Below are 26,302 nucleotides of genomic sequence, written 5' to 3'. Positions count from 1 at the left end.
GACATCTTGTTGGCATTTCTTTCTTCATTTGTTAATATGATTTTGATTAAGCCTCTTAAAAATTGGGTTTTCCCCCTTATATACTAACACTAATTGGTCACATTTAAGGGGTGACCTATACTGTCTTCACTGTTACTTTAAAGAGGGTATGATATGAGTTTTTTTTTTTAAATATAATTACCAAAGCAGACATCCTGGACTACCACTGCAGTGGTTTTGGAGTCTGTGTCCCGTCCTTGTAGGTTTGAGAGGGGATAGTGAGTGTGGAATTTGTGAATTTTGCCATATAACTACGATAACTTTTTTGGAAATTTGTCTTTAGGACATATCTGAGTCGCCGACCTTTCTCGTATGTATAGTAGGTATTAACTTGAAATTTAATGTCAATATTGAGACACTCTAAGATATCATCTGAAATTTGCACGAAGGAATACAGCTTGCTCGAACATGACGCATAGTAACACATTATATGATCATTTTTTCCTAAATTTGAAGGAACAAATTGGGTAGAGTGTCAATGATAAGAATCACATTTTGCGAAATCAGGCACTTATTTCTGGAGAATTATACCCAATTATCATCATTGGTCTGTGTGATAGTGAGACTTGTAATGAACAACCTTAACAAAAAACAGCTAATAAAAATCGTTTTCCGTTTGGGAGATATCACAGGGTTAACGTTCTTTACATGTCCTTATATATTTGAACCACACATTTACAATTATCATTTTCGCTATAATTGTTTGAAGTAGGCTATATCTGCTAGTTAAAGTGCATAGCCTGTTTTATTGATCTGAAGTGCACCCATCGAAACACTATTTCAAACCTCGACGTTTATTAATCGTTTAGAGCTGAATGATGAGGATATGCAAACAAATTTCCAACGTGATACGATTATCACAATGAAGAGCTCATCATTTATATTGCAATATTTCTCGTTCATATGACGTGATATTATAACATAAGGATATTTCTTATAACGTATTGTAGATGAAGAGTCTAACATGTGTACAACTTACCCCTTAATTGTTGCTTGAATAAAACTTCAATCTTTCAATCGCAATAACAATAATAAGAAAAATATTCATACCCGTCACTCATTCTATTAGTTCATTAGAACAACACATAACTCTGCAACGACTAACTTCTGAGTCGAATCTCAAGTCACGTACGTAAAGTCAAGCCAAACAATGTTTCTTAATAAAGAAATTGAGGTCAATTAAGTCAAGTGTTCAAATTAGTCAAGTCAACTCGAGTCAATAGATAATTTAAAAACAAAACGTAAAATGGAATCACTACGGAAGATTGACAGAATACACTTAAAGGATTGGTTCAGGTGTCTGACATGTCTATCTTGTATGAAAGAGATTAAAAAGACAAACAGAATAGTGAAGAAACTACCATGATAGCATTCTCTGTTAAGGAGATATCACACTTTGAAGATTTCACAATTTCTTTGCAAATGACTGGTGTAGAAAGACTAACTGTGAGGCTGTGATGTCACATCCTCACTTCCTTAACATGTGTCAATATATTTCATTAAAAAATAATTACATTTTTTATCACAAATCTAAAAAAATATAATCAAACATTCTTCAGATGTTAAATCTCAAATACTTCCCTTGACACATATGAGATCTCCTGACGTAGGCCCTTTCTTTTGGTTGTAAGTCATAAAATCTTACAAAATATTTTAATCAAATAACAAAGGCTTTTCAGGAACGTGAGGATATGACGTCACAGCTAGTCTTATTTCAGCAGTTTCTACACAATCAGATAGAACTTTAAAATTGAATATCTCCTAAACGGATAAAAGATATTTGAATAATTTCTTCACTATTGGGTTTCTTTTATTGTCCTCTTTCATATAAGATAAACATTTGTGACACCTGAACTAATCCTTTAAATGACCCAAATACTCAACACTCTATTACATTGAATTTGAAGGTTACTACTGCTTTACCAAAGTCCTTCATATGGAATACAAGTTCTCTTTCTTGTTTAATAATACCGTAGGCTATATTACCATGCCGACAAATTGCTCTGACTTATATTCCAGACGGTGATATCCCATCATAGTAGTCCCCACGTACGTCGCTAGACTGTGTAGAATATAGATGTAACTTTCTGCATGAGATTATAAGGTTAAGGTTAAGGTGGAAACACTTGGTAAAGCGCACATTACTGTAAAAACACTCAATGGCGCTGAACAACAAAACAATTATAAAAACGATTTCTTAAATAAATGAGTCTTTAAAGCAGCTTTAAAAGTTCTGATGGTCTTCGAATTTCTTGTGTCGACGGGGAGAGCGTTCCAAAGTCTAGGGCCAGTGACGCTGAAAGAGCGGCCTGCGAAACATTTGCGGCGTGTGAAAGGAACCTTGACTAGAATGCCCTTTGACGAGCGTGTTGAACGACCAGGTGTCTTAATTTCCAGCAACTCGGACAGATAAGCTGGTGCTGAATTATGAATACACTTATAAACGAGGAGGAGGATCTTGTACTCAGCGCGGACATTAACGGGGAGGATGTGCAGCTCCTTCAATGCTGCGGAGGCACTATCATATTTTGATCTGCCGAGAATAATTTTAGCCGTGTAATTTTGGATCCTTTGTAGGGGATGAAGTGTGGAGGCCGGGAGGTTGATAAAAAGATTATAAAGAGAAACTGGTGTACGGAATTGCGTAAAATAGCTTTAGTGGCTAAATTTAATTTGGGATGAAATGGTTGTATGAGATCTTTATTCCTATTTCCATAACTGAGATGAGATCACATTCCCAACTCCGTTATACCCATGATCATCTACAATCCACAAGGCATCACCAGCCGTGCTCAAACCGCCTAACAGCAATTTGGGCAACGGATTCTTGTCGACGTATGCAAGTTAGTTAAATCACCTGACGCAACAAAGCAGAAACGAGCGAAGCTGACGCAACCACATGACAGCTGCCAAACTCCAGTTGTGCTTATTTGACAATGTCGTCTTCCAAGATCCTGCGACAGATTTGGCCTGTATGTACTTGTTTCTTTAAATTACTTGGTAATTTTTGTTGTAAGATGAGATGGAATCGTTAATGCCAAAGTATAATATTGCATAACCAGTTTTTTAGTCGTTGCCCTTGTACACATAGCAGTTGTGCGAATTTTAGCTGAGATGCTAACGTTAGATTAGACTAAGTTAGAGTAGACCTAGGCTAACGTAAAGTCATGCAAGGCAACAGCTGCACAACACTCAGTCCTGAGTAGTATGTTAAGTTAGTGAGGAAGAGCAGAGATACCTACACATTAGGCTTCCCCGGCTCTGTCAACATTTTGGTTCACTGGTATATCGTAAGATTTAAGAAGACACAGGCAGTTCGTTTGGCTGGGCATTGCAGTGACTGTTCAGGCATAACTCATTTGTCACTTGTTTATGTCATCAAGCATCACATTACTTTAATAATGGACCTCTCCTGTCTCCAGCATTTTAATGGAAGATGCAGTCATATCTGCCCTAATGTACATGATATATGATGTTTACAGATTCTAAATCAATGTAACATGATCTGGTGAAAGCATTCACCAACATGCAAACATAAGTGCACCAGGTGAACATAGGCCCTACATACAGACATGTGCAGTGATTAACTAGGCCTAAGAACTGCACTGTAAGTTTTAAGGTTTACATGTGTGCAGTTTCACATAACAATAAGCATATTTAAAAAAACGCAAGTTGGTATGTGTAGAACTACCTTTGCTGGAATGTGCTGATATATGTTTCAAATGAAACAATCCTTCAATAATTGGGAACAAGCTTGCGCAGGCCTGCAAGTGATCAAATCCTGCTACTGCCATGCTACTGAATGTGAGGATTTCATTGCAACAGCTTGTCTTGAAAGTTTCACAGAATTAGGTGAGGATCGATATGAGAATGCTTTGTTAATTTTGTCCGTGGTTGGAGAGTCCTACAGTCTAATACACTCATGCAAATTCTGTGGGACTTTATACTGCTGACGTGTTTCAGAACTTTAGTTCAGAGTATGGGGACAAAACTCTTTGTGGGCAGGAGACTTTAATGTAATACTTTGAAGTTAGATACAGATTCAGCTTCTCAACTTGGGGAGGTAGACTACTGTATTCGACAGATGCGCAAATTCAACAGGCAGCCAGTGCAAATTGTATTCGGTACTGACCTAAGTTAGTAATGTGTTAAAACAAACTCTCCTCTTTGGTACAGGTGTTGAGAAGATGGAAATCTACATCTCCATCTACTGCAATAAGCAAAAGCACAACAGCTCTGTCATGGCCAGGAGAGGAGTCATTGTCTGAGAATGACCCTGAAGTTTTCAATCTGATTCAGGAGGAGAAACACAGACAAATCGAGGGCTTGGAGCTTATTGCTTCAGAGGTTGGTGATTTTTAAATCTGCTCAGAGAAGGACAAGGTGGTTGTTTCAGTATGAAATTTGTAAAATATGGAAGCAATTTTGGGTATTTAATGTGATCAATTACTGTTTTCTATCACACCAAAATGCTATTATTAAGAAAAAAACTCAAAATGTTACTAAGGCATACAACTGCTTGACTGCCCGGTAAGATAGAATCTTTGAACATTTACCTGTACCACTTTCATAGTCTGCTGATCTGTTGTAGTCCAAAATATTGAAAAGAATGAAGTCCACAAATATTCACCTTTTGGGTTCATGCTATTTGATGTGGCTGCTATGTGGAAGAGGTAAGACATAACAAATGTGTGTTTTATTGCTCTTTTACATACTTTTTGTAACATGGTTTTGTAGTATGATTTAGCTGGTACTTGTTTACTACATAATAAAGTATATTTATTGTTAGTACACATTGGTATATATGCAATGCAAACTGTCTACTGCCATTTCTCTGTTTGTTTGTTTCTTACACACAGAATTTCTGCAGTAAAGCAGCTTTGGAAGCTCTTGGTTCTTGCTTGAATAATAAATATTCAGAAGGTTACCCCGGTAACAGGTGAGAATTTTATTTTACCCCATTTGTTTCTGTACTGTACATGTAAGCCTCATTGCCATTCCTACTGTTATCAGGTGGATGATTCATTCAGTACAAATAATGCCCACTTCATCTTGATAATGTCAATAAACTCGAGTATTTGTGGTTGCATACGTACAGTGTGTCTTAAATCCAATGATACACGCTGGTGTAAAAACGTAAAACAAATTACTGATGTCATCAGCATTGCAAAATGATATTAAATCTATTCCTGGTTCGTAACACTGAATTACTATTTGACTGAAATGAAACCAACAATCCTGCATTAATATGAATAACAGTCTCTTGGTAGCATGCATGTTTTGTTACCAGAAAGTATAAAGAGAAAAAAAGGGAAAAATGAACTGCATATTCATTCAGTCTGCAGTATATTGTAAATTGATTGCTCAAGGCAAAGGCATCAGTTTTTAAGAACAAATCAAGAAGATTATAAAAATTATAAAGGGAAAGAAGCATTTCTTATGGAAACAGTTGAAAAGACAACATAACAGGATGCTCAGTGACTTGTTTAGAAAATCCAATTCCTTTTTAAAACAATTTGTTGTTGTGATTGTCTTACATGTAAGTCTAAACATAACCTACTACCAAGGAATGTTGTTAATGTAACTTGTGCCATGGTTAAGTTCAGGAAATGGAAGAAATTACTAAAAACACATGCAAGTGGACAATTTGAGTGGGGCTGTCATATCGTTACATGCTATTATTCATTTCGTGAAAAAACTGGAAAGATTTGAATTGATACTGAGGTGATGGGAAGAATTTTAAAGAGCCTGTGAATGCCAAGAAATTCCAGTCTTTCACTGTGTTTAAAAATTGTTCTTTTATTATTCTGAAAGATACTATGGTGGCAATGAAGTCATTGATAAAATTGAAGTACTATGCCAAAACAGAGCATTGGATGCCTTTGAAATCAGCCCTGATAAATGGGGAGTCAACGTCCAGCCGTATTCTGGATCTCCAGCCAACTTTGCTGTGTATACAGGACTGTTAAAGCCACATGACAGGATTATGGGACTTGATCTGCCACATGGAGGACAGTATGTATTGATTTCATTGATAGTTATAATATTGACTGCAGGATATAAAATGAGTACCCAAACAGCCAGTGAGTGATCTGTAAGCTATGGATGGGCCGTGGGTTATACAGCCAAGTAGTGATCTGTTAAAGGTATAGATTGACCCCAGTATATGAAATGAGTACTCAAACAGCCAATTAGTAATCTGTTAAAGCGAAAGATTGACTGCAGGATATAAAATGAGTACCCACACAGCTAAGTAGTGTACTGTAGTGATCTGTTAAATCTATAGATTGACCGCAGAATATGAAATGAGTACCCAAACACCCAGTGAGTGATCTGTTAAAGCTATAGATTGACCGCAGGATATAAATTGAGTACCTGTACCCAAATAGCAATAGAAGAGAGTAAATTATGTCAGATGGCAATTCAGTTGAAAGGGTTCTATGTTTTCTTTGATAATAGTTTAACTCATTTATTGATAGAGGAAAATAATGTTACTTTCCACAAAGAATAAAATGGCAGTTGGATGAAATTTCTAAATACAGAGAGCAATGACAACAAAGGAAGCATTCCAATAATTGCATCACATTTTCCAGGGATGAATCAAGTTGATTAAAGACGGTTAAATATTAAAGGAATATAAACCTTTTGAAGAATATCTACCATGATGCCATCACAGACCACCCACTGTGATCCACTCTCTGGAAGATTAGAGGCTTTTAGTTAGTTACATTCAATCAACCATATCTCTACCTAGCAATTTTGAAAAGTTACATCTCTATTTCAGTTGAATGAAACAGGATCCTTTTGCATGAGAATGTGTTAAAGTTGCTGTCAAGTTCTAACAAATTGCAAAAAACTACAGACTTTTGTGGATCTTTTGACATGTTTGGGCACTGTATTTCTTCTTCTTCTATTTTTACTAATAATATCATTATTTATGTCATTCCAGCCTCACTCATGGGTTCATGACAGATACCAAGAGGGTCTCTGCTACATCCATTTACTTTGAATCAATGCCTTACAGATTAAATGTAAGAACTTCTCGAGATCATAACATTTAACAATTAAAAAGAATCTTATATACACAATATCAACAACCTTTCCCGACAATTAACCTTCCCTTATTCTTGTACAAATTTGCCCATGAAGTAATTTATCTTTTCAACTAAATCAGAAAATAATTTACTATTTACATTTTTAATTGCAGTTTGGAGGCTTACAATATTTCTTCTCTCCCATGTAATAGCAAAGTAGCTTTGGTTCTGCACATGCAAAACCTGCTATCCTGTTGCAATTTTAATACCCATTTCTTGCATAGCAGTTTTGCAACACAACACCACAAATATCATGCACTGTAGCTTGTTTTTCGACCCCTGCAGAATTAGTTGTTATTATTTCATTCTAAGATTTTTTTTTCAAACCCAGCTGTTGTATTTGTTAAGTTTCACATAAAGTTATAATTGAAAAGCAAAAAATTAAATAACTAAAACAGTCATGTAATTTAGACAAATACTGCTATTGCTTGAATTACATTGTGTTTTCTACCACTAGATTAATAATACCGGTCTGATAGTTGATAACAAGCGATTTTTGAGATTGACAAATTTTGTTTCTCATAAATTATTTATTGTATTTGTTTTGGTATACATACAGAAACTGCTAGTCATGGCAATTTACCCAGTTTGCATCTGGCAACAAAAACAGTACCAGATATATCATATCCTGTAGCTTGCTTTTCCAAACTGGATGTATTACAAATCACCAAGTGAACTGAACCCAATTTGATCATTTTTTGCCCCTAGATTGATACCGGTCTGATTGACTATGACAAGCTTCATGAAACAGCCCGGCTCTTCCGACCAAAGCTCATCATTGCAGGTTACAGTGCGTATTCCAGGAAACTGGAGTACCATCTCTTTAGACAGGTCTGTTTAATACTTGGCACTGGCCTGAATTTAGGGAAAAAACCCTTTTAAATGCTCTTGTATAGGATTTTTATTGTACATATCAAAAGAAATTATGCCCACTTACATATGTGAGTCAGGCAAGTTGTGTAATTTCATTAATATTCCTAATTTCCTATGTTGAGAGGATTTATAATTTCACATTTGAAAGCCACATGCTATCCAGGGACTTTTCCTGAAATTCTCAGACGTCTGTCTGGTCATGTTATACTTATAATAGACAGAGTTTCTAATAATCTGCACATCTGTTGGTACTCATTATAACACTACACCAAGTGTAGGAGTGTTTTTGTCATCGGACATCTTTACGAAGGATCATATATAGGGATTTTGAAGGATTTAGTGCACCGATGTGATTGTTATAGGGCATGTGTATGATTAGTTAGTGGGCACCAATGTAGAAATAATGACATAAACAGAAAACTTGAATTGGTCAATTTGCATCCTGATACATTACACAATGATTGCCAATTATGTACCCCAACTGTCCACGCAGAGGCAAAGAAATTTGTAAACAAGCCTACCACCATGCAGCATCAAAGAAGATGAGAAGAAGACCTTGCTAGGAGGGAAATATTAGATCTTTTAACTTACATTCATTTATCTATGCAAGCAATTTTCATATAAAACAGCAAAAATCGTCATTCTCTTTGAAGCTACTGTTTTATTAACATTGCACAAGACGTTGAGAAGTTTACATCATGAAGTGATTTGTTTCGTGTGATTTGTACCAACTTTTATGTCTCTCTTTTTTTGTCTTGTCCGTTTTGTAGATTTGTGATGAAGTTGGTGCCTTCCTGCTCTCTGACATCGCCCATATTAGTGGTCTGGTTGCTGCAGGAGCACTGCCCACACCATTTGAACATTCAGATGTTGTCAGCACAACTACTCACAAAACACTTCGTGGACCAAGGTATCATCATATTAAAAAACACACAACTACATAGTGATTTAATAATGATAAGTTTGCCATGGCATATAATATGGTAGTTGTATATATCTCATTTACGTGACAAAGTGATTTGCATGCTGAAGATGTGTAATTGTTTCTTCAGATTGGGAATTCACGTACAGAAGAATACATATTCAATGTTTCAATTGTAACCTAGTATTATGCAAACTCATTAATTGACAAAATATTATGAACCAAAAATGCAAAATGATATTAGTTTCCTCTACTAAAGCTGTCTGCATATGAAGGGCTATTGCAGGGATAGTTTAGTCATTTTAAACAACAGGTGACAGGGACATTCCAGTCTCAGAATTTGACAATTTCACAAATTTGATGCGACTTTTACTGCATTTGTATTTAAAAAATTGCATCCTGATTTAAATGTTTCTTTTTGAAGTTTTATAAGTTTGTTGAATCTTTCTGATTGATTGTGGTAAAACAACTGAGTGAAGTGGCATCATCTTGCCGATTGAACGGTAAACATATTTGCATTTAAATTTCGACAATCCGTAGCGAAACGAAACAAAGAAAGCCTGAGTAATAATAATTGCCATGTTACATTGGTAGCTCGGCAACCCTTCAAAATGTGTCATAAATTAAGCCTGAATGGTGGAAGAACGTTTAATACCATGGTGACATTTGATTTACTGCCCATTTGTGATCATTCAATTTCTCTGGAGTCACAAACAGATTTTCTAGCAGATATCAGTTAATTGTCTTACACATTTAGAGTAAGAAGGAAGATAAATAAATTGGATGATTACAACTAGGAGTGTGAGGAATGTAATAGTCTTCCATGAGTACCATCTTATACAGACGTCACATTTTGCCAGACTGTCTCAGACTCGACTCTGTCAGAATACAGTGCCGTGTCACTATATTTTCTTTGTCGCCTAACTCTCGTCATTTCAATAATTGTAGATCAGGAATGGTCTTCTTCAGAAGAGGCAAGAAGGGCGTCGACAAGAAAGGAAAGGACGTCATGTACGATCTGGAGAAAAAGATCGACGGAGCTGTGTTTCCTGCTCTGCAAGGTGGGCCGCACAACCATGCAATCGCTGGTGTGGCGGTCGCATTAAAGCAGGTACAACATAAATGATTAGATTGAGAGAGGCAGACTGACTTGAGGAAAGCTTGCTGAATATTTACTGGGTTGAAAAATGTTCCTTTAGGTGTTCCTTCATTGTACATCAGTGTTGTTCCCAATCGACTGCCTTTGTTCATGAGAGATTTGTACTGTAATGTAAACGTATTGACTTGAAACCCATCGAGTCTTCATGTTTCTCTGTTGACTTTTGTGTTGCGTCTGAAGAGGTGAGATAATGGCTTGTTTGTTTAAACTTGATAATCCAGTCACTTTGATTGATGAGACCCTGATGTTTAAACGTTCTCTATCGAACGTAAAATATGAGTCGAGCCTTTGGAATTTTGAGTTGTATTTACGTAAGAGTAACTTTGCGAGTTTTGATGATTTGAAGATTGTCATAAAGTGTGCAGAATTTTAGTCATGAAATGTCATATGTTGGCTCCTCAGTGGGCATGCCTTACTTGTTAATTGTTAATCCATTGCTATTAAAGTTTAAGGAACTAAAACAAAATATGTTCTTTTAACTTCCTAATATTATGAACAATAGATCACTAAGTGGATGATATCTTCAATACCATTTTGACCTTGACAAATATGTTATGCATTGTAAAACTTTTGAGACCATAATTTGGTTGTTGTTTTATGTTTGCCTATTGAGTTTTATGTTTCATCTGAGGAATGGACCTAATGGTCTGTCTGTTTAAATGAAGCAGATCAGTCACCTTAATTGATGAGCCTCAGATATAAAAGGGTCATTTCTCCCCCCCCCCCCCTCCCAAAACAAGAAAACAAAGTTGTATTAAATGAAGTAAAACCTGGACAGATATCAGTGCTTTATTTAACATAAATCTACAAGATATCCAGAAATTCAGTCCATAAAGGTCTTCTCTGTTGCTACCAGCTTTTTATTTTTTATTATTGATCTCAAATTTAGTTTCTGACAGTAACGGGACTTGTAGTCATAACTCTTTTAGTTATTCCCAGATGACAAAAATGGGTTTCAGTTTGTCAAAATGGTACCCCCAAAAAAAGAAGTCTAAAAGTTTATGATATGAGAGATTTGGATCGTTGTTATTGATTTCCTTGAAAAATTTTGCTTCACTCTAGCTTCGTCTAATTACCAGCTATATTTTGCTTTTTTATTTATATTTTGTTTACAGGCGATGACTCCTTACTTTAAAGAGTACCAGTTTCAAACTGTGAAAAATTCCAAAGCTATGGCAGAGGAACTTATATGCAGGAAGTACACCTTGGTCTCTGGTAGGTACTTTTTGTGGTTTCCAGGGAAACTTAGATAGAGACACTGACAAAAGCAGTATCTAGTTAGTAGAATGGATACCACAGCTCTCTTTCAGCTTTGAATTATCTCACTATTGGTTATAAACTTGAGAATATTTCCTGACAAATTCTCAACAATCAACTTGTGTAGCATAGTTTTGTTTTCCTTTCATGCCCCCCCCCAACTCCTTAGGAATCATAAATTAGCATTTAAAACAGAGCTGGGCTTCACAGGTTGAAGGAAACAGCATTCTTAAACTAGAGAAATAAAACTCAACAGAAAACCAGCAAAACTTCTATTACCCACAATTATATACTACACCTTTCATGGCCTCCCTTAGCAAACATGTAGAAATGTTTAAAAACACAACTGGGCTTCACAGGCTGAAAGAAAAAGCATACTTAAACTAGGGAAATAAAACACAACAGAAATCAGCAAATTGTGTTTTACCCACCATTATAAACTTCACTTTCAATGGAATCCCTAATAACAATCATGTAATAATGTGTAAAGACAGAGCTGGGCTTCACAGGCTGAAGGAAATAGCATACTTAAACTAGAGGAATAAATATAACACAACAGAATTTCTATTTCCCACCATTATATATTACACTGAATTGAAAGTACTTTGAGTTATATTTAAGCTTTTAAAAGTCGATCAATAATGACATTTAAATGTACCATTAACCTCTTTATTAGCAGAGATACCGTACATTGCCTAATATCGAAAAAGCGAAAATTGAAAAGCAAACTGAAATTGTCAACTTTCACCTCATAAAAAGAAACCTGGTTAATAAATAATGCTAATGACCTACAAAGTCCTTTCCGTTAAGTATTGACAGTCACAGCATAATTTAATCAACATAATAAATACCTACCATGAAACTAGAAAATTGCCAATGTCACTCTGTGCCTTCATAACATTCTTCATTTCTGATGCTTCAGTGTGCAGATTTACTAGTTGCTGGAAATATGCATTGGTCAAATTGAGGTCATTTTAGAATTATTTCTTTGAATTCAGATCAAAAATGCTACTCCTACCAGATGTATCAATTAAAACTTAGGAAAGTTCTGTAATCTGTATGATCATAAACATTGCCTTATATCTGGAAAAGTCTGTCCGATACTTTACAAAGGGAGGTCCAATCCCGGTCCCTCCAGTTGTATTGTTAAACGCATGATAATTTTTAATATTTTGACACAGTTAAATAGTTTGACTATGGCGAGACTAATACCTCCGCTTATTTGTGAGGCATTGATGGCTCTGAGTAGGTACAGCTGTCATGCAGTGAAGGCATGATAGCTCTGAGTAGGTATAGCGATCATGCAGTGAAGGCATGATGCAAATGACCAGCTGAGAGGTAAACAACTCTTTGAGTTTTGCTTGATACTGAATCCATGTCACAGCTGATTTGCTCTAAGATATCATTGAAAAATGCGAAAACCACTGTCTTGATTGCGTCATCAGTTTTGGAAAGAGTTTTTCTCTTAAAACAGTCAAGTTTTCTAATCCACAAATCTCTTGTAACTTTGTTATATTATAACAAGCAAGTCCTTGCATGCTTGAGGTATCATCATAGGTTTCGTATTGGCCTGTAGAACTAGATCTAATCTAGATATTGTTGGATCAGATTGTATCACTGCCATCTTTTTTTGTTTCCAGGAGGAACAGACAATCACTTGTGCCTTATCGACCTTCGACCTCAGGGCATGGACGGTGCCCGAGCCGAGAAGGTCCTCGACTTGGCTTCGATAACTGCCAATAAAAACACTTGTCCGGGAGATAAGAGTGCTCTGGTACCGGGAGGAATGAGACTAGGTAATAAACAGTATTATCTTGTATTAGTTCATGCCTTGGATGTATTACCCAGGGCTGGCAAACCATACGTGATTGTATGACTATTAATATGAGTAAATGGTTATTGTACTTTTAATCAGTGCCAGGTCAGGCAGAGTGAACTCTCGGCTAAGACGTTGTGTATATTGATGAAACAGATAGTCGCCAACCAAGAACTTGTTCATAGTTGTCGTGGAGACAAGACAAACAGTTTCATATTTATATCAGATATTTATATCAGAGAGCTGTTCATATGGGGGAGACAGTCAAAGTGGTTTGAATTATATAAAGAGCTGTACAAACTAACTTTCTAGTATATCTCTTTATAGAAGAAAATATGGTCGATGACTAAGGTTTAATGGTCTATTTTGTTTAAAATTTGTAAGGTTAAGACACATATACTCATTAGGTTGATTAAAGATGGTAATATTGACAAACATGAGGAACTTTTTCCACCTATGAGGATTTCAGCACATTGTTCCACAAACATGTTCTCCTGTACAGCTCATACAGCTGTCCAATTGGTCCTGCCCTGCAGTTGCTATTGTTATGGGGCTAAGTGTGTCAGATATCAAATGCAAATGAAACATTTGCCATATAGCCTTTGGTAAATATTTGATCCTGTTAATATTTAATTAGCTGCGACAGAAAAAGTACATGTTCTGACTAAACTTAGAGTTGGTTTTGGTAGATGAAAACACATTATGCTTCTATGGAATAGTTTTGATTTATATTTATAAACAAAGCTTTGACTTAATAACCCTTGAGTCTGTACATACTTTCTCAAGGCTGTACATGTGATGTCAGAATCTCAAGTCAGGCATAACAGAGCAATTTACCTACAAAGCATAATGAATCGAAAGTTAGTAAAACTTTTAAGACAACTGTTGCAAAATGTCTTTAGATAAAATGTAATATTGAGAGGGCTTATCTTGTGACCCTAGCAGAATCTTCTTCAGAAGATAGCTGTGACGAACAGAGGGACAATCGCCTTTTTCTTATGGGGATGGGGGGGGGGGAAGTGTTAAGATGTCATGTGGGAGAGGAGTGATCTAAGGGGTGGCTTCTCCCTGTTTGGAGAAATTGTGGTAAAAATGGAGGGTACTTAGATGCAAAATGGTGCTATAGTATATTTTTCAACTTTGGAAACAGTTTTGAAGAATTTTGTAGGTTGTTCTGCAAATACATGTTATATATTTAGGCTTTTTAAGTAATATTCTGTCTGCCAGTGAGATGGGAGGGAGTTGAGAACCCCCCCCCCCCCCGGATTTCTTTCATGGAGGAATGTACATGGGTTGTGCCCCTGATGACAAGCACATAGAAAACTATGATGGTTAAATAGAAAACAACATCAGCCATGTTAGTGGACAGTGCAAAGAGTTGACAGGACAAAAGGACAAGAGATTTAATAGAAGTTTGAGATATGGGTAAGTTGCTGGGAGTGAAACATTAGGCCTTCTTTTTCCTTTTCATATGAGATGTCTATAACTTTTATATATCTTGCTCAAACTTGATATCAGATATCACATTTAAATAATGAAAGCTATTCTTTTCCCATCCAGTTTATATACTGATCTTTGGTGACAGGGTTTCACATGTTAGGTGACTACAGCTCTGCTGGGTGCTGGTATTGTGATTATGTAAATGTTGGAAGTTCACTGCATTATGTGGCTTTAATATCAAGTGTTACCAGATTACCAGATTATTAGTGCGGAATGGTGGACACAAATAAAGAGTTTTTTTATCTGGGAAAGTTGTTCTCTTTTCAACGAAGGATAGATATTCGATTGCATTTTCCCCTCCCCTTCATCCTTTCCCTGTTGCCAGCTTTTTGTTTATGTTTTTCTGATTTTTTAATTTTTCTGATTATAATAGAAAATTTATCATGCTCACTTTTAACAGGAGCTCCTGCTCTTACCTCAAGGAACTTTTTGGAGAAAGACTTTGTTCAGGTAGCTGAGTTTTTGGATCAAGGTTTCCAGATAACATCTGAACTAACTCAAGCCACAGGTAAACATTCCTAGAGTCATTTGAATTATTAAAAGCTCATCGATGGTCAGACAATTGGATGTATGAACTTTTTTGATTGGTTAAACCCTTTTCCATTCTTCCGGGGAGTAGAAATGATTTAAGCATAGGGCTAATTACTGGCTGGACATTTCTGTTAAATTGGACTTAAAAAATTCATATTTTGGTGACGTTTTAAAAGTGCTAAAAATCGTATGATCATTCTTACTTTTTTTCATTTTTTTTTTTAAAACAGGCAAATCGATGAAAGAATTTCGGGCAACTCTGGAGCACGATCAATATTTCAAAGGAAAAATTGCAGACTTGAGGAGTCAGGTCCAAGCATTCTCCAAAGAATTTCCAATGCCAGGATTTGAAGAACGTTGATTTGGGAGGGGGGTATATTCAAGCTGCTTTTTTTTTTTTTTCATTTATTGCAAGCCTGTTTTGGGGGAATTATCTAAATTTGGTAAAGGTACTATTCCAAAGGTATATTATATAATGATGGTGATGTAAATGTATGATAAAACTGGCCTTAAATCGATACAGGAGTTCATTTGTGGATCATCATGATATATTTAGGATCGATTTTTTTGCCCAAACACTGCTATTGTTATTGTTTATGATGTTGTTATTGATATATTTGATTGGAGAAGAAAACAAATTTGATATTGTAAGAAATTTTAATGCCAAAAGATGTATCAATTATTTATTAACCAGGATTATTAGAAGAATGTTGAAGACTAAAAATACATCATAAATTAACTATACACTTTCAACACCTTTTAGAGAGAAATTTAGCGCCGTTTATGAAGAAACAGGTGTTTCTATGTCAAGTTATTACATAAATGGGTTACAGTGAGATGACTGCTGTTGTTTATGATGAAGGAGCCCGTAGTAATATTCTTCAGTATTAAATTTGTCAAACCAAACATACGTAAACAAAACATGTTCTCATATTGTCTATTGTCTTACCATTGTTTATGATATCATTGATTTAACCAACTTTTCCTTGCGAAAGTGACCTGTGTAATAGAAAGTATTTAATGTTTCAATCCTTCTCTGAAGGATATGAAGTGATGCTTTCCAAAGAAAAAAAAGGCTTTGCCATTTCATTCATTCTTTACAATCTCTTTTCTGTTATTTTTGTTATTTCCATTCTTGCAGAATATTTTGCAGCCTAATACAAGCATAAATACTAGGCCTATTAAAGTAAAACGCACATGATTTATTGCAAACTCAGCCGTTATTTTGACATTAAGAGCCCTCGTATGGTATTATATATTTTATGTATTTAAAAGCCTCCCACAAGATTGGATACGTGTGTTAGTTAATACATGATATGACATCAGTTAAACAGCAATAGCAATGAACCATGAGTACCTGTGTTTTGACGTGTTGATTTTGATCGAGGTATCATCATCACTTAGAAATGGATATAATGTGAAGACTGTTATTATTACATTGCCTTCTGTCTGTGTTGGTAACAAGTTGTCGCTACGTCTCGTGTGGACATAAGTAATTCATTACGCACTATTTGTGATGCACGGGCAGTTTTAAGCACATGCTCAAAGATCGCACGTGATAGACACATGTTGTTTATATTTGTCACGAAAAAGTGGATTTCACTTTGACTTTGAGAAGGGTCTCTGCACAGGCTGTGTAATAGACATAAGCTTCCTGCTTGTGCATGCGAGATGTGTGTGTGTGATAAATTTAACAAATGTTTATTCAAGTGTCTAAAGATAATGGCATTTGATACAGAGAAGTCTTTCTAACAGTAAGGTCATGGCGGGGGGGGGGGGGAGGGGGGAGCAGTGGGTAACATAAAATGATTTTGGTTCATTCACATACCAACTGATATTTGATATTTGGAAAATAGCTTGCAAATGAACTTTAAGTGTTATCTAGATTGCTATATTGGACATGAAATGGTAGCTACAATTCTTCTTTCCTAACACATGTTGTGGCAAGTTTAGCATCATCAAGTAATGGGTTCGAGCCCTGGCTGGTCTGATGAAAGGAACCTTATCATTTAATGGCAATCCGTGGAGTTGCCGTAGTTGAAGAGGTCTACCAAATTCTCGAAGGAATGTCCAAAAAATTTAGAGTTAAAACGTACTGTTAATTGAATTATCAGATTTAATAAAGCATTGTCTTCAAAGGCTTTCAGTATTTCGCTCAGTCATGCGGTAGCTTCTAAGATAGGTATCTTCCACCATACCAATTATTCGTAAGGAGGCATGTATCCTAAATTAGTCTTTAAGCTAAACACAGACTCAGGCTCGATTCCACCTTCTCACCGGATAGTTACGGTTCCCTTTGCAAACTTTGGTCTGGTGTAAGTCACATTTGTCATGGCTTATTATAATCTGCTGAACTATAGCATTACAAGGAACTTTATCCCAGAAGTAAGAGATTACGTGCAGGAACCGGTTTGTCTGTGCAATTCACGGAGTATTGTAAACCATTCTTCCTGTTTTGCAAAACGGTCATAGTTTCACATTTCAAACTTTCAATATCTTTTTACCCTTTACCCCAAAAGAGTACTTGTAATTTGTTATTTTAGACAACAACAAAATCTTGATCGTTTGATATCTTTGAGGAAGTAAAAAAAGAAGTAAAAGTAGATTTTACAAAGTTGCCATCAGTTTCGTAAGCATAGAAGTTACCAATCTGTGACGTCAAACAGTACAGTAGGAAAAAGAGCCTACGAACAACTCCCGTTTATAAAAAAAATATATATATTAGTTTATTTCACAAAGGTCATATCATTTTGCACAAATTACCTTTGTTTAGCCGAGTACAGCATTGCTAGCGTATAGTATTACTTGATTTATTTCTGTCGCTACAATTATAGACTGTATCTCATCCGTTCATCATACCCGCCCGGCATGTACTCAAGCTTATGTTCCTGCAGCTATATATCCCAGAATGGATTTAGTGTTCTTACGGACATTCTTCATCATGCCCGGTGAAAAGATTTGGCGATAATAACAGACAATTCCAATTCTTCATTATTGTTATGATGTAGTTTACTATAGTTAATCTAAAAAAGGAAAGAATTCCACAATTTGTAGTTAGAGTCAATTCTGTGATATTTCTGTTGGTTTTTCAATGATATTTTACCTTTCTGTTGTATTCTTTCAGTTTCATGTTTTATGGAATATGAACATTCATTGTTTAAAGGGAGGATGGAGAACTTTGGGGGAGGGGCTAACTGGTAGTTTTGTTTTGTGTTTTTTGCCAGTACTAATCATATTATTAATGCTAGAGTGCATTTCTCTTGCAACTGTATGCTCATTAAAGAACAAAATTGATAAAAACTAGACTTTAATCTCTGGTACAATTCTACCAAATCTCTATGGTTATTAACATCTCCCAGTTATTAAAATTATATTATGAAATCTAAGCTATTAAATTAAATCTTCAAAAAAAAACGCTTTCCATTCCCTTTCATTCCTTTTTTGTTGTTGCTGTTTTTGTGGTATGTAAATCGATTGTAAAGGGAAGGAAAATTGTCTCACCGATAAAGGACTGTAACGAATTTGATCTGCCTCGTTAAGTCTAATATACAGTGTTATGAAATATAGGCATGTATATATGAATAACACATTTTGACATTAAATGACATCAATGGACATTTGATAAGTGTAATGATTTGATATGTTTTGACTGAATCGGTTTTGCGTGGGATGGCACTTGCTTACACCGACCGACTTTCACTTTTACTCAGTGGCGTAGGAAGGTACTTTTGAGTGGCGGGGAGTGGGGGGGGGGCTGAAGACTGATGGCCGGCCTGGGGAAGGGGTCTAAGGGGAGGGGGTGTCCCCCTCCCCTTTGGCATTCTTTGCATTTCCAGGTGGCCTCAGATGCAATTTGGTGCAATATAGCACACTTCAACTCCCACTCCATTTTGTAAACTTAATTTTGTATTTTCACCTGGCCTTAGATGCAATTTGGTTCTCCAAATGACATTTTTTTCTCATTTGGAAATGAAAAAGGGGTTTTCTGACTTGCGAAGCGGGGGGGGGGGGCGGAATGATACTTCCACCCCTCCACATTTTTCCCTGGGGGCTGGCGCCCCCAGCCCCCCGGTTCCTACGCCCTTGCTTTTACTTGTGATTGCGAGTGAACTCACGGAAGTTAAGATCACGAATTGCAAAGACTATCAATCTATCACTAGATGTTTGTTAGTATTTGTTTTTTACGGGCTATACGGAAAAGCTGTGTACTTGTTTCAATGTTGCTCGTTTACTTAGCGGGAATATCACAGCTTGAAATTTGAAGGGTTGAAGTATATAAGTCATCTTGTTTTGGTTTGGCTGACATTTTGTATGTTTGCTTATTTGTTTATTTTTTTTTGGGGGGGGGGCCGTCTTTTTCTTTTAGGGGAGGGGGTAACTTTGACAGGGCTGTAAGAGAAATTTATCATTTGTGTTGAAAAAATACGAGATAATTTTTTCTGAGGAATCGAATAGTCATATACTCGCATTATTTTCTTGGCTGAATTGAATGAGTTTAATCAAGCTTTTAAAAAAAAAAGTATATATGGTATAATATAGAACCATGCATGCACAAAAAGTGACCTATGGTTGAATAAAACAGCTATCTTTGTCATCCATGTTGTTTCTTTGTTCTAATTTTGGATGAGTGAAAGCAGTTAAAAAAACAGCCTTTATCTTTCAGTAAAACATCTCTCCCTGTGAATGAGCCTGTTAGATTTCAAAAATCATTAGACATCGAATTAATTGCATGTATAGAGAAGATTTAAATAAAGAGAATGTTGGTATTCAAAGCAAACTCAAGTTTATGCCAAGGATAGTGTTCGTGTTGGGGAAACATTGTTCCCTCCAGAAAAAAAATGTTAATTTTCCTCCTATATATATATATATATATATATATATATATATATATATATATATATATATATATATATATATATATATATATATATATATATATATATATATATATATATATATATATATATATATATATGGAGTTTTTGGGGATCCTCTCTGAGGAACAAGAAGTCAAAATCTATACACAATCATATATTACAGCGTTTTACTATGGAATGAGGGATGTGTGTTTGTGGGGGGGGAGGGGCGGTTGTTGGTCTTTAGCAAGTACAATGAATATAGTTCCAAAAACATTTCCATCAAATTCCTGGGAAAAGTCAATAGATATTCTGAGGATTTGAGTTCTGGGATGGCACTGACTGCGGTACCCAGGCGCGTAGCCAGGGGGGGGGGCGAAGGGGCGCCCGCCCCTTTAAGCATATTTTTTAATTTTTTATATCGCTAGTAAGTTCAAAGTAAAAAAAGGTTAAATGCAACTAACAAGGCATGGGAAGTGCCATTTCCAGCGATCTGGTAAGCATTTTCGGCCAAAATTTTCGTGTACGCTTCGCGCCAACTTATGGTGGCGCTACGCTTAGATAGTTTGCTTACAGGCTTCGCCCCTCCCTTGGCGAATTCCTCGCTACGCGCCTGGCGGTACCCTCGTAGCACCATCTTTAAAATGTTTATTAAAAACGTGGGAGTGCAGGAGCCCATGGCAGCCTTGGGTTATATCAATGGGTTGATTGGCTTCGTGTATGACTTGTTGTTTCTCAATCCATAACACCACCCTGGACACAGTATTGTATCAATTTCTGATTAAAAAGTTTAGTTGTTGTTAAAGGAAGAAATATATGACGTATGAAATTAGTGTCATCTTTTAATACGTACAAAACGGTTACTCCCATCACGCAGTATTAATTAAATATGAAATGATAAAACGATAATTCAAATTTCTAGTCACTTTATTTTCATACAAAGTATAAAATATTCATGCAAAATTGTACCGACCCTCGGACAATTTTTTTTTTTTTTTGTCGTGGTCATTTTTAAAGTCATATTGTGCATATATGTTGAACTTGAAGAAAAAAAAACCTCAACATTTTAAAATCATTCGATTTTTTTTTTTTTTTACTTTATAGCCATTTAGAATACCCAAAATACTATAGAACATAACGTTAATTGCACCGTAAATATATAGTAACGCTGGTATTGATTCAATGTATATTAAAATCAGATAGATCAATTTATATATTAGATTCAACAGTGATAGATCACACAAGTCACCAATGGCTGATATAATTATCTGGTTACAATATTTCTAAAATGTTTTCCTGGAAGTATTGCCACCAAAATATGTTAGAAAGTGAAAATATTGATCAACCGTGTCCAAGCTGCAGTCAAATGCTTCACTTCATATACTCTCGAACGAGCAGTTTATCGCAACACACAGAAATGTATTGTTTAGTTTAGTATCGACTGTAAGTAAACCTGGGCTTCAAAAAACCTCCCGTAACTAACTTTCGTTATAACGACTAGTAATATTCACCATATTCATTATTGCCACCAAATATGCTAAAGAAATGAACTAATGATCACCCGTGTGAGTGACCAGGGGTCAGAGGTATAGGGCCCCAAAACGCCCGGCAATGTTTTGATTGGTTATTTGTAAGGATTTATATATCACGTCCGTTCTTTACGAACTCAGAGAAAAAGGGGTAATCTTCAACGCTCATGAATGTAGCATGAGTTTCTGTTCGATAATGGGGTCTATTGACATATAAGGGGCCCAGGGACGAATTGTATGGCATCTGGGCTCACCACTGTCCATGCTCTGACTGGCATTTCACTACCACCCATCGAGCGTCATTGCAGTTCATACAATGCATTTTAATCATTTGACGGAATTCATTTCCATGGCTGAAAACTGGACCTCCGTCGATACCTTCATGAAAGTATACTTTTAAGATAATTCATAGAAATTTAACCAACATGCTAAAATTTGCTCGAATATACTGAAGATGACCTTAAATAATCCACTTATAACCTTTAATCAAACCTCTAAATGATGACAGAATTGTTCATCAAAAGAGGCCTCTTCTTGTTTGAATTTCAATATTTGCGAATAATGATACTGGCATATACGTAAATTGATATTATAATACATTTGACTAAAAACAAATGACTATTATGTTTGTTCAAAGGACTTGACCAGTTTCAAGCGATGTAATACTTATTCAGTACTAACTTAAATATCTTAGAAGCTGTGCTTTACACCTATACATAATTGCACCCACATAACAAAATTAGTATCAATGTTCCTTATAGCATACATGATGCAGTTGAATAGCTAGGTGCCACAAGCACCCCAGTGCGGCAACAGAAATCCCACCCCCAACCCGCCCCTAGGATACGCCACATGGCTTGTATTGGGTGAGCTTCTTTTTTATATTTGACTCCTCTATACGTCCGGATATGGCACTTCCAAAATGTCTCTGGTGAGGGCAGGATTTCGCTTTGGGGATTGGGAGCTAGCGGGAGAACTGTAGTGGACGGTATTTAAGAAATATGAAAATGAATAACAGCCATCTATATCAATGGTACCTAAAGACTACACGCGGCCCCGTTTGGTTTGCTGACTGCATCCCTTTAATATCACTGGCCGCATTGGCCTAGTTTAAGTCAAGGGGATGATTGTTATAATATCCCGTAGTTTCTGAGTATTTCTGTGCGTCATATTAAGCAGTGGGCTTTTTCTTCTTCTTTTAATAACACGATGACGATTTACTCGTTGGCTTACCGTCCCATGATATTAAGATAAAGTCACTTTTTGTCACCTCTTAAAATGGTTCCGAACAATTTTAATCATGATATTATAAATACGAATCCATTTCTTTACGTCTTTTATATTGTTTTTTGTTTTTGTTTTAAATACATTGAACAATCCATTCTCATCATTAATTAAAAAAACACATTTCTTTAATTATCATTTAAACCACTCTCTGCAGCTATATACAAACATATATTTAAACACCATCCGTGAACTTAGTTTGCACCATTTAATCATTTACCTCTTCCGTCTTGGAACAGGTCTCACTATTATTTCCGTCAAGTTGTGGTACAGGTTGCGGTTGTTTTTTGAGGGGTCATATTTGAGCTATATCCCGCCAATCCCGTAATTTGTTTTTGGTCTGGGAAATGAAGGATAACCCTGATACTATAGTAACCACACATACTTCTTTTAGTACCGTGACTCTGGAACGCCACTCTTAAAACAAAACAAACCGCCAATCAAACTGTGTATATTATACACGTGATTAAGTGAAAGTCTTCACTCAGTCCTTCCCAATAGCGGACGGAAAAAACTAAAATAATCTGATCTTTAAGCCTGTCTGGTATATACGACTCTCTTATTCTCAGACATGGAGTACTTTTTTGGAATAATTTATATAATACAAAAAACAAAACTTTGTCATATGCAAATAAATGACGTAATATGCATATAATCAGAAAACGGAAGACTGCATATGCCTGACCCATTTTTTTTTTTTTTAAAGCTGTAGTCGGTTAATCTTTTAAAATCGATAAGTAAATGATTACGATTACGTCAGGGAATGTAGATAATATTGATCCGAGGCATAAATGGCCATTGTAATTTGGATAATGATGTGTTTCGGTAAAAGTATTAGAAACACGATTAAGGCTGGTCATTGTCCTGTCCAAATCAATGATTTTGGCACCATTCCATTATAATATTAGCAGTTCACATACCAAACGATAAGTTCTCACTCCGAAAGTGACATAATGACTTTAGTCATTGGACTCCTTCACAAACAATTGTAGTTCTCTTTCAAACAGGCGATGTTCTTACGGCTTTAGCTTAGGATACCTCAAAAGCAGAAAATTTAGATTGTCTGTATAGTAATTCCTGAATTTTCCACCTGTTTAACATAACTTATTCACCTGCAGTCACGATAGGGAATGGATTAGGTTGTTCACTCCGTCGCCATCATGGAAGGGAACTAAGAACGCAACAAAGCGTAATCATCATTTTGAAGGTCCGAGACGACAATATCTCCTTTATCGAATGATATCCTCTCGAGATGGGAGTAATCTCCCTCATCTTCAGTGGCTCTGGCTCGAAATGTTTTCTTTCTGATGTTATTATTTGGTGCTCTTTCAGAATGTGCATTTCTGCTTCTGTCTAAGACAAAGTAGTGTGGGTCGGCATTGTTCGTATTGCCACTGTACGTTTTACGGTGAGGTTGGATTCTGTTAGCTTCATCTGTCCGTTGATATCCTTGACCAACATGTCGAGTAGTCTTCTGCACGGCAGCACATGTCTCTATTGGCTCTTCTTCCAACTCATCGTAGTCGCTGTCGTTGGCGGCGCAGAATGCCGCACTCTCGGGTCGAGAGCTATTGGGTGAGGAGGATGATATATTGGAGGAATCCTCTAAGGTGAAATATGTTGGATTGGCTTCTGATTCTGGGAGGGTCGAATTGGAGCCATGGAGGGACCTTCTCATATCGGAGAGAGCTCTTGCCCTCGGTGAAGGGACGCTATCGGATGGGTCGGCGTAATCGTCCTCGTCGTCGGAATCTTTACGAAGAAGAACGGGTGAGCTAAACCTTTTATTATCACGTAGAGAATCATGATAGGGTCGTGATTTGGCTGTTACCGCTGAATGAGAAAGTTTCAGTTTAGTATTTGCCGTATGCGACCCTTTGGAGGCCGTAGAGCCGTCATGACCCAGCGGAGATTTACGATCTGGTTGGTTGGCATATCTTGTTAAGCTTGGACTTGACATCTGCTTTTGTAGTCCTTTCTGATTCGTAAAATTGCCATTGTAGAGAGGGTTTGATTGGATTTGACCAAAAGCCTTCTGTTCATTCGCTAAATTGTCGCGCCTCTCCTTTGTATCTAATGACGTCATCGAACCGTCCGTGATGGCAAAAGGGTCCGCATAGTCTTCATATTCGTCACAGTCTGCGACTACCAGGCTCATTCGCTGATGCTCGCTGTCCGTCATGCTCGGCTTTCTGGGTCCCGCGTTGCCGTCCTGTGCAGGTACCGAGGGCATAGAACTCCACCGACTCTCGGTTAAAGATGATTTTATAGTTGCTTCATACGCAGACTCATTAGCCAGCATTTCATTGGTCACTCCAAGATTTTGTATACTCTTAGGCAAGGGTGTTAGCGTCTCCGTACTCCTTGTACTGATGGTGGATAAGCTGCTGAACATAGACGGCGAATGTGCGTGAAAACTGTTCCGCAATTGTGGTTGCTTTTGTCGTTTTCGTGAAGTCGCCATCAGACTTTTCACCCGACGGGGTACCATCGGTTCTTCAGGGCTTTCTACAAATGGAACAGGCGGAAGGCAACCGTTTGGACTTTTATGCTTCACTGGTATAGGTGGCAACTCGAAGTTTGGTGGTAGGGTATTCTCTGAAACGATATAAGAAAAAAAAAACAATCAAGTAAAAGCAGATAATGTACAATACGGAAGACAATAAAGGAACAAAACACTTAGTATAAACATTGCTGATTTGGTTAAAGTCGTATATTGCATATTAATGTCGAACATATATGCATAATAATGATACATGAAACAAGGTATAGGTGTAGGAAGAGGGGACACATGGGCAGCTGACCCTCACTTTTCAGAGTCGGGGTTGCCAGCCCCTAAGTTTTCTAACTAAAGGAGGTGGGTGGGGGCGGGGCTTCAGGGCGCTGGTTGCTCATTCATATATTATAGATCCTTTCCGTTAGCGCAAAAAAAGTTTCAGATATCTTTCCGACTTGTTCCTGGAAATGTCGATTTTTTTTTCTATCGACTCAAATTCGACACAACGTAACCGTGACAACAACAAAAAGTATGATAAATATTCAAAAGTTAAATATCAGAATAAAATGAACAGTACATTCTACGCAAAACTCGTAATTTTGAGATAAAAGGTCGAAAGCTTGACATGAAAACTCGAGATTTCGAGAAAAGGAAAGTTGAAATATCAAGAAACGAAATTGTCGATATTTTGAGAATATAGGAAGGTCATAATTCCTTGAAAAGAATGGGAACTTCCGGAAAAATAAATACAACATTCCAAAATCGCATGGCTTCCTGGGGAATGTGGGGCTTTGTTTAATATTTAAATCAACCCATGTTAACCAAATCGCTTTTTTTTGAGTACGATATTGTAAGTGGTATGACAGATCTAACATATATCTGCCATACTTCACTTATACGAAACATTCTTTCCATAAATACGGCTTTGTCTTGCCTCAAAACGTT

The 26,302-nt window shown here is 36.6% G+C and overlaps 2 protein-coding genes across 2 annotated transcripts in view; one reads left to right on the top strand and one right to left on the bottom strand.

The window, feature by feature from the left end:
• Positions 1–2,853: 2,853 nt before the first annotated feature.
• Positions 2,854–21,336, top strand: LOC139966592 (serine hydroxymethyltransferase, mitochondrial-like). Its single transcript, XM_071969783.1, has 12 exons — positions 2,854–3,011; positions 4,216–4,386; positions 4,899–4,978; positions 5,854–6,054; positions 6,989–7,070; positions 7,842–7,964; positions 8,777–8,916; positions 9,877–10,039; positions 11,203–11,302; positions 12,985–13,140; positions 15,061–15,168; positions 15,422–21,336. Exons 1-12 carry the CDS (start codon positions 2,976–2,978, stop codon positions 15,550–15,552), a joined length of 1,491 nt encoding a protein of 496 aa, XP_071825884.1. The 5' UTR covers positions 2,854–2,975; the 3' UTR covers positions 15,553–21,336.
• LOC139966591 (uncharacterized) overlaps positions 20,957–26,302 on the bottom strand; it is an 85,516-nt gene continuing 80,170 nt past the window's right edge. The window contains exon 9 of the mRNA XM_071969781.1: positions 20,957–25,458. Coding sequence (XP_071825882.1) covers positions 24,032–25,458 — 1,427 coding nt within the window. The 3' untranslated portion in view covers positions 20,957–24,031. The remainder of the gene's footprint in view (positions 25,459–26,302) is intronic.

The sequence above is a fragment of the Apostichopus japonicus genome, chromosome 4 (genome assembly GCF_037975245.1).
Source record: "Apostichopus japonicus isolate 1M-3 chromosome 4, ASM3797524v1, whole genome shotgun sequence".
Taxonomy (NCBI): domain Eukaryota; kingdom Metazoa; phylum Echinodermata; class Holothuroidea; order Aspidochirotida; family Stichopodidae; genus Apostichopus; species Apostichopus japonicus.
Note: the sequence above shows the minus strand (reverse complement) of the source record. Positions and strands in the feature narration are given on the sequence as shown.

What these genes read in the sequence shown, in the direction of transcription:
- LOC139966592 (XM_071969783.1), top strand. Translation starts at nt 2,976, where the DNA reads ATGTCGTCTTCCAAGATCCTGCGACAGATTTGGCCT. An exon ending in TCCTGCGACAGATTTGGCCT is followed by an intron (nt 3,012 to 4,215) that starts GTATGTACTTGT and finishes TCTTTGGTACAG; the next exon opens with GTGTTGAGAAGATGGAAATC. An exon ending in TGAACTAACTCAAGCCACAG is followed by an intron (nt 15,169 to 15,421) that starts GTAAACATTCCT and finishes TTTTTAAAACAG; the next exon opens with GCAAATCGATGAAAGAATTT.